The sequence below is a fragment of the Athene cunicularia genome, assembly GCF_003259725.1.
Source record: "Athene cunicularia isolate RWA chromosome 24 unlocalized genomic scaffold, athCun1 chr24_part1, whole genome shotgun sequence".
NCBI lineage: Eukaryota > Metazoa > Chordata > Aves > Strigiformes > Strigidae > Athene > Athene cunicularia.
In genome coordinates, this window is record NW_020799132.1 from 5,248,446 (window position 1) to 5,257,563 (window position 9,118).

A 9,118-nucleotide genomic window follows, 5' to 3' on the forward strand; every position below is an offset into this window, starting at 1 on the left:
CCCCCCCCCCCCGCATCTCCTCCCCTTCCCGTGGAGTGGCCCCGATGCATCCAGCCCGTCCTTCTCCCTGCTCCCTCCACCTCCTGCACGCTGCCCACGATGGCTGCTCTCTTTGCTACCCTTTACTTCTGGGGGTGCTATAGGAATGCCTTGGCCTTGACTTGACCTTCCGTGCATGCTCTTTGCAGTGTTTTCCCTTGCTTTCTACAGTGAGAAGAGGCATGTGGGAGGGGGAAAGGGTTAATGGCTTTGTTTCAGAACAGGGGGCCGCCCCCTCTGCAGGCGGTGTGGCTGGAGACACAGGGAGAAATGAGGTGGGTTTGAAGGATGCAGCTCTTGGTGTGGGGTTTGGTTTGGGGGATTATTGTGAGGCTCAGCAACGTGAAGGAGAGCAGTGGTACTAGGATGTGGAGAAGCCAAAGCCAAAAAAACCTTGTGGAGATGTTAAGGGGGCCTTTCCAGTCTAGTCTGTACAAGAAGGGGAGGGAAAGAAAAGGGAACTGACTGAAAGAAACAGAGAAGGGTCTGTGTGCATGGAAGCAACTATAGATAAGATGGAGCATATGTGCATGTGTGAAAGAACAAGGTGGGAGAGGATGTGAGAGAATATGGGAAAATGTAAAGGTTCCTGCATCTGAAAGAGTTAGTGAAAAAGAGACAGTCAGAGAGAAACCGTGTATGAGAAAATAAAAGAGCTTGCGTTGCGTGAGGGTGGTGCACGTTTGGATGTTTGAGAGGGAGGGAGGATAGTTCCTATGGCGCTCTCCTCCTCAAAATTAGAGACCGGACCTGACTGTTTCCCTGTTCTCCTGTTTTTCTGAACCTTTTGTTTAAGCATCACCAAGCTCCTCCAAGCTCAGGGGCTGTGGCGGGGATTGATTGGCACTCAGCTTTCACTCAAACCTACAAGTGGTCGGTTTGGACCATCTCTAGCTAACGGTGACCCTTTGAAACGGAATGGTGCTTGCAGTGGAAAAGGTGTCTTCAGCTCTCCTTACAGCCCCTTACCCTCTAATCACACTCTTTCCTCAGGTATTAAAGCCACCAGATCCCTGTCTGAAAGGGAAGCAACCCTCCTTTCCCACCCCATGGGAGATTTGCTGAGTGATGCCAAGAGTTGTTGGCCAAGGGAGTGCCATTAGCAGTCCCCTCCTTGGCCAGGACTCTCCCTCACTCCTGTGTATTCCCCGAGTCGTGGTGACTGCAGCTCCTGCCTTGCCCCTTCCCCTTTAGTTTGCTGCCTTTTAAATGGGAGAAAGGGGCTGTAGGCTTAAGGGGGCTACAGCCCCACAGGGGTACTCAATGAAGAGGTGCAGGGAAGGGTGGAAAGACAAGGGAGAAAGCAAAAGGAGAGATGAGGTGCTCTGCAGCTCACTGAATCCCTCCCAGGTCACCCAGGGTAGATCTAAGGAGGCACACAGAGAAGCAATAGCTTGGGGATGAAGAGGGGTGGCTTGAAGAAGAAGATAAAGGGCAAAGGGATTGGATCCTTGGGAAGGAGGGGGATAGCTCCATGCTGGAGAATTAGCAGGAGGAAAATATTTTTTAAGATTTCCGCTGGACAGTACGGTTGATTGATGCCTCCTTGCAGACTAGGAACAGCAATGCTAACAGGTGGGTGAAGGGGGAGCAGAACCACCCAGGTGGAAGGTGTACAGTGGGTTAGTTGAGTTTGCCTTTACCCCTGTGGTCCCTGGTTTTCCTGCGTTGGGAGCAGCCCTGTAGTTCCCTTGCTGTAGCAAAAACCTTCCTAGGTAAGTGTCTGCAGCAGGCCTGGCCCGGACCAGAACGGTAACCTCTCTCTCTTGCGGTATCTCACCCACCCCTGCTCCCAGAATGAGGATCAAGGTCTTCGTAGACGTAACGAGCAAGAGTGGACAGTAAGTTTTGGATTGGTTTGGGTTTTTTTCTGTTCTCCATTTGGCTGCGGGGTCTGTTTGTCGCTGGAGAGAGGTGCTGATCAGCTCCCAGGAGCCTGCCAGGCAGCACTGCTGGCCTCCTGCACGCAGAGAGGATGGAAATGCCAGCCCAGAGGAAGGTGTGGGTGAAAAGCAGCCACTCTCCCTTACGCCTTCACCTCCAATTCCCAGGAGTTCCCTGGGCTGCACCGGAGGACCACTCCCGTTGTGACAAACAAGGCAGACACTCCCTAATCCATCCTGGGAGGTCTCGCCTTGTCCTCCCTGGGGTGGGGGATTTTACTGTCAGCAAAAGGACAGTAATCCTCCAAATCCAAATTTGGAAATCCTCCCAGTTTCTCTGAAGTAAAAATAAAGCCAGTCATATGGTGCTTTGAAGGTGTAATCTCACCGCCACAAAATCTCCCAGCTAAAACACACCACAGATCAGGGCAAATTTTTTTTTTTTTCTTTAAATGTTTTTTTTAATTATTTCCTCCCCCTTCACCTCCCCACACTCCCGCTCTCAGTCTTGTTTAGGAAATTCTCGTCCCTGTTACAGCAAGAATAGCTCAAACCCATGAGACTTGAGCCAAGATCCCAGCAAATTAGCGACCAGAGTTCAGATTATCCATCTCTGCTTTCTGACTGTCCCTATAAAACTATTAAACCTGCATCAGTTAGACTGAGCTGGGGATATCGGAGGACCATCAAATGTAGCAGCCTTGACCCAGTTCCCAGTTGCCACATTCCCTTCCTATCAACACCAAGGTTGACTGAATATCCCCCCAGGTCAGTAGCCCCATTTCCAGTTTTCAGGAGAAAAAAAAAACCAACAAAACCAAACAACAAAGGTGGCTCCTTATTAGTTTCCCATTTGTAAATGAGGATAACAGCCCTGCCCTGACTCCAAAGAGGTAGAGATGAGGACTCTGGAGAAAAACAACAAGGAGGGAAACGTTTAAAAATATTGATGGTCTAAGGTGCTGTAGGAACACAGAACAGGTATGTACTATAGACAGCAAGAGAAAGAGTTAGAAGCATGCTGTAAGAAGGAATGCAACTTAATGACCAAGTTTTCTGCATAAATTAACACTTGCATGTGTCTGTGGCTGCATGCCTCACTGCCCTGTGTTTCAGGAATCAGCTTTCCTCATGCTCAACCTTTTCTTTTTCTGAACCCAGGGTGAGCCTCTCTGTCCCACGTGCCCTCAGATTTGTCCTCACAAAAGTCCACCACTCCTGAGAGCAAGCTCGGGGGTTAGGGGTTCCTCTTCATCCCTGATATGTTAATGTTTGGCCTTTACTCGGGGCAGTGATTATTTATTCCAGGAGATGCCTCACAGGTGTCAAACAGAGAGCCAGGACATACCTAAAGTTGTGGCCATGCTTGGAAGATGAAAACCAGATTGAAAACACTGAGTAGGGAGTTTAGAAATGGGGAGGGGAGGATGTGAGGCTCCCAGCACCATAATGAAATGCCACTTATTTTTGGTTCCCATTATATTTTCTACCTTCCAACGCCTACATCCTCTCTACTGAGTGGCCCACAACATGACAACATACTGTCGGTGTCATACAACAAAACTGCTTCTTCCCGTCCCTCAGTCTGTGCTCCATCCCCAGCCGATGGAGAGGATCAGGGTAGCAGCAGTCTCCCACCTGGGGAGACCGAGCACGAAACACTGGCCAGAAGGAGAAGGACCTGTTCATATTCACCTGCCCGAAGAGAAATGCTGACAAAATAGCACTTTTTTCCTCTAGCCCTGCTTCACGGACGCTTGTTTCATGCCCGCATCAGCTGATAGATAAACAGAAAGAAATATGCTGTGTTGACCCAGTATATTGTCAATAGGCAGCCCATAAAATAGCATCTCATGTGCTCCATCCCAAAATTCAAACCCAACCGATGGAGAGGGTCAGGGTAGCAGCAGCCCCCACGTGACAACAGTTCTGAACAGCAGGGAACTTCTGCCAGCCAGGGAAGAGGCGAACACATCTGACAAGCGCATGAATGTGCAACTGTGTTTGCCTTGCGTATGGCCAAGCAGGGGAAACCAGCCTGCTTCTGTCTGCAAGCCACACTGCGAGACTAAAGACAAGTTTAAACTGCATGAGAGGTTGTTAACTGGCGCTTGGGCTTTCGGGCAATGGTGGAAACCACCGTCCTCTGTGGTGGTGTCTCTCCGACGCTCACATGTAGTAAGTCTCCAGATTTTCCAGAGGCTACAGCAGATAAATCCTTGGGACCCTGAGAAGGAGTTTTTCACTTTTAGACCCGTAAGAATTCATTATTTCAGGATGATTAGAAGTCAGGATACGGTCAGATTGGAAGGAATTCTGTCTGCAGCGCACACAGTTTTACCAAAGAGACGATCTGCACAGAGAAGAAAAGCTGGAGGGAGGTGTGTAGGGGATGGAGAAGGGGTTGAGAGTCACAGCAGAAATGAAAGCTAATTCAATCAAATAAAGACCGTTTAAAGGTAATCTGCCAGGCTGTCTGAAACAGATAGATTGCTGACATCCCCTTTAATCAAGCTCTTGAAAATAAAACTGGGAGGGGAGGATGTAACCCAGATAATGAAGAGTTGTATGGAGTCATGCTGGAAACAAAGGCAGGCAGGAGAAGTCAGGTGGGGGAAGGTGGTAGAATTATGTGCCAGTTCAATTTAATTAGTTCATTATCCCTAATTTAATTTCAAACTTTGTTAAAGATAAATTAGGTTTGGGAAAAGTCACAGTGGGACTGGGGAAGGAAGTCAAAGGGCACCGGCTGCTAAATATGTTTAAAAACAACCAGGCTGGTTTTGTTCTCCTCACTTTCGCTACTTGGAAATGAGATCAGGGAACAAAGCCGGAGCAATGTGAGTCCTGGCCTCACATGCCGAAGAAAGGTGAAAGGAGACAGGGAAGTCTCATCCTTTGTCCCCGATGCTGGCATTCTCCAGCCGCCCTGCTCTGGCCCCACTCCCGCCTGCGGAGACCGAGCACGAAACACTGGCCAGAAGGCGAAGGACCTGTTCATATTCACCTGCCCGAAGAGAAGTGCTGACAAAATAGCACTTTCTTTTTTTTTTTTTTTCTCTAGCCCTGCTTCACGGACGCTTGTTTCATGCCCGCATTAACTGATAGATAAACAGAAAGAAATATGCTGTGTTGACCCAGTATATTGTCAATAGGCAGCCCATAAAATAGCATCTCATGACCCCTTCTGCTTCTTTCCGTGTTCACTGCTAACACCCAGCTCAATTTACACGAGATGTCTACTTACGTTAACTCAGAATCTCTTCCCTATTAGACCTTTCTGTCTATTAGACCTTTTGAGTGCACGTATTAGTATGAAGCCCTGTGCTTTTCTGTTGCATGCTCAAAAAGCACATAAACCTGTCCTCCCATTTAATTGATAACAGATTGCTAGCCTTGCTAAGAGACCCTCTTGCCTGCTCTGTGTTACTAAATTTCAATCACCGAGACAGCTTCCCTTGCAGGTTAGCTTTACCCAGAAAGTTGAGCTATCAGTTAATGACTTACCTCTATAAAGCAGGGGGAGAGCATGGCTAATACTTTTTTTTTTTTTTTTTTTTTTCCCCCTTGCAGACATGGAAAGGATTTCTGTTGTGTTTGAGATTTCTTGAGAGTGGATTATACAGGGAGAAGCCCTTTGCACATTCTGTGCTGGCTAACACTCTCTCTAGCTTCTAGCCCTTCTTTATCCCTTTTTATCAGCTGGTGCAATGAGAAGAATAGCAAACAGCTATTGTTCCCCCTCACGGTACGGATCCCTGGCTACGCTATAGAATTAGTATGAAGAGAACTGTCTCCAGGCTTGAAGTAGGTGTTGCCACAGCCTGCCTGGTTTTTCCAGCCCCAGGGTTGGGTGTGGTACACTGATAAATCTGAGCCTTGAATTCTGTAGAGGCCGAAAACTCTCAGCCTTGAATTCTGTAGAGGCCGAAAACTCTCTCCGTAAATCCAGCTCCCCTCTGGGAATGGGAGAGCTGAGAGTCAGGGCTGCCTCAGGCAGCTAGGAGGGGATCGTAGGGGGGAAGGTAGAGTCAGTGAAGCTTCCTCATCTCCCCGGGCTTGTGTTCCTCCAGCTGTGATGCTGCACAGCACCCCTCCACCTTTTCACTTTGCAATTAAAAGCCAGAGGAGGACAAACCCCTCCCTGAGGTAGCTGTGGGAACTGCCCACCCAAATTTCAGATACCAGGGCAGCAATTCTAAACAGAAGGGCCCCAGAGCCTATATTATTCTTTGCTATCTGGCCAGGTCAAGACCACTGACTTTTACAAGCTTACATGGCAGGATATACAGTTTTGTCAAGGAAAGGGCAATGAAAATCAGATTGACCTTAGCATTGCTGCTGTTTTCCTGGTGCTCAGACAAACCTTCCATCCTCTAGCAGCCTTCATTGCTCTCAGCAAGGCTGTTCCTGAAAACTGCCTTAAGACTCTGCAGCCCTCCAACTTGCTTCTTGCTTCTTCTAGCAGTCAACTATCAATAAATTATTCTCGATGCTTTTTTTTTTTTTTCCTATATGATATTTTTTTTTTTTTTTAAGCATCCTGGTGAAATATTTATCCGGGAACTGACAGCAGATGAGCTGAGTAGATTGTTCTGTTCCTTCAGGCGTTTTCTCCTGTGGGTCAAATCCTTGTCCTTTCCACTAAACTGACTGTTTCTGGTAGTTTGAAAGAGAAGGAGGACGGACTGAAGGGCTTCGACCAGCCCCAGTTCAAACCACAGGCATCAAATGGGATTGTCAGTGCATTTGCTCTCTCTTGAGAAGGGATCAGCCCTTGGTGAGAGCCCATGAATGTGAGTTGATTTTAAAGACCAAAATCCCTGTCCTCGCTAGATGTCCCTCCAGCTTGGGTCATCCTGCAGGGCTTCAAACCGAGGAAAGGGGGTGTGAGCAGGGAGGAATCCTTCCCATCTGCTGCCACCCTCTGGGGAGCAGAGCCTTGGCCTGAAGGAAACCTCTGTGCTCTCCCCTGAGCATCCCCAGGCACAGCAGGAGAGCAGGGGGGGGAGGTTCTGCCTTCCCGGGGCTGCTGTTCACATGGAGTTTTGTGGCACAAAAAGGGGGCTCTGCGGTTTTTGCACTCCCACAAGCAGTATTTCTTCAGCATTGCTGGCCAAACCTCCGCAGAATTATCTCGGTAGAAATCAAAGTACTTTGGACTGCGAGAGGTTGTTTTTTATTTCGTTTCATTTGGCACTCAAAAAAGGAAGAATCCGATGTTACAAAGCTTCCGTAAGAACACGCTCCATCAGCGGGAAGATCGTGGCACCGCAGAGCAGTCCTGATCTTGTGTTTCATATTCTCTGCTGTTGATTTGACTCAAAACTGGCCCCGAGGCTTTCGGTGGAACTGCTCGCGCAGGTAAAGCTTAGCGCATCACCAGGTAAACATCAGACACAATCACCTCTTTTGCCTCCAGAGTCCCTGGTCAGACACATGTGCCCTTTAAATAAAAGAGCATGAGCCTGGATTAGGTTAATGATGCATACAAGCACTGCTTTTTTTTCTTTTTTTTTTTTTTTCCAAAACTCAGGCGTGGAAGAGTTAGGAAGATTGAAATCAAAACTGTCCGTTCTTGGCCAACTGTTTGTTTTACCCAGAGAGGCAGAGAATTTGCAGGCAAGGGGGGGCAAACCCTGCAAAATCTGTACGTATTCCTCAGCAAGATGGATATTTCAGGGAATGAGACAAAAATTTTGAAGTGCGAGGATTAATCACCTGGGTTCCTATTTTTTTCTGAAGCAATAAGCAGAGCTATTTAATTTTCCATCCTACTTGTTCTGTGTGTGTGAACTGAAGAGTTGTGTGTTTTACGGCCAGCGATCCCAGAGTTTTCACCCCTTGACTTTTGTCTCTACTTACAGAACTTTGGAAAGTGTCACTCAGAAATATCGAATGCGAGTGATTGCCTGACCCGCTGTTACTCACATGAAGATCGATATCTGGAGAAGATCCCTCATGCCTATACCCCCTTGTCAGATCTCCCGCAAGACCTTTATCCTCATCATTCTGACATCTCCTTCTGCTGCCCACCTCCCGGTTCCCGGGCTCCTTACATCTGTCCTAAGGAACAGTATGTTTAAAGCCTCGACACAGCAAAATGAAGAAGCGATAAAGTTTTTTCACTTCTCCTGATCCTGTCGCTCAAAACCCAAGGCCTTTTAGATGCCTCCCTTTGCCGTTGCTTATTTTATCGAATGATTTTTCAATTTTGGTGCGATTGTAATTGCCATGATTAAGTTAAGTATCTGCCTGGCTTGCTAATGCTCAAGGGAACACTTTGCCTTTGCCCACGTCTCATTCAGCATCTTCCTTTTCTCATCCTGGCCCTCCTGTATCAAGCTGGCTATGTGTGTGCATGTGTCTGTGGGTGACAGCTGCCCTGTGTTGGATGGGATGTGCCCAACCTGATTAAATGTCCGTAGGTTCCCTTGTGTCAATCTCTATACTGTTTGCACCAGAGTAGCCAGGTGTGGAATCTTCACAGCCCTCGTTCCAGCTTGCGTGGAGTTTTACAGCACAGCAAGTGCTCAAATCTAAGGTTGTGGCGTTTGGGTTGGGGTTTTTTTTTGTTGTTTTTTTTTTTTCCTCTCTTGGAGAAATTTGTTTCCCCCTTGGCAGCAGGGATAGGAAATCCCTGTTGTGAAGAGCTAAACAGCCAAGATTGCTGAACCAAATAATAAGATGCTTATAATGCAAGATGCTCAAAACCAACCCAAGAACAGAGAAAAGGGTTTGGTTTAGGGGGGTTGTTTCTATCCTTTTTCCCTCTTGCTCCCACTCCCAATCTCTTGGATCGGCTCTTTCAAATCTAGGGGGCATGGGGACATATTTTGGAGCCAACACATTTGGAGAGGCAAATCCTAATTATTTTATCTTTAAATAACCACCTCATAACCTGAAACCAAAAGGGGGAGAAAAAAATTAGAAAGAAAAACACTCTACTTTTTGAAAGCCTAACGTGACCCCCCACTAGCTTTCCCCCCCCTCCCCCCTCTTCTTTGCATCTGTTGATTGGAATTTTAAAATGAACTCAGGCAGAATATAAAGAATAAATAATGATTTCAGGTAATCTCCTTACTCTTAATGAAGGATAAAAGCCAATAGAGGAATCTGGCCTTTTAACTTTTATAAAAGCATCTTAGTTTTGGGACTACTTTTTTTTTTTTTTTTTTTTTTTTTTTTTTTTTTTT

The 9,118-nt window shown here is 47.2% G+C and overlaps 1 protein-coding gene across 1 annotated transcript in view; it reads left to right on the plus strand.

Moving 5' to 3' along the window:
• NECTIN1 (nectin cell adhesion molecule 1) overlaps positions 1 to 7,953 on the plus strand; it is a 74,295-nt gene extending 66,342 nt beyond the window's left edge. Inside the window, exons 10-11 of the mRNA XM_026863584.1 lie at positions 1,836 to 1,880; positions 7,790 to 7,953. Coding sequence (XP_026719385.1) covers positions 1,836 to 1,880; positions 7,790 to 7,838 — 94 coding nt within the window. The 3' untranslated portion in view covers positions 7,839 to 7,953. The remainder of the gene's footprint in view (positions 1 to 1,835; positions 1,881 to 7,789) is intronic.
• The last annotated feature ends 1,165 nt before the right edge of the window (positions 7,954 to 9,118 follow it).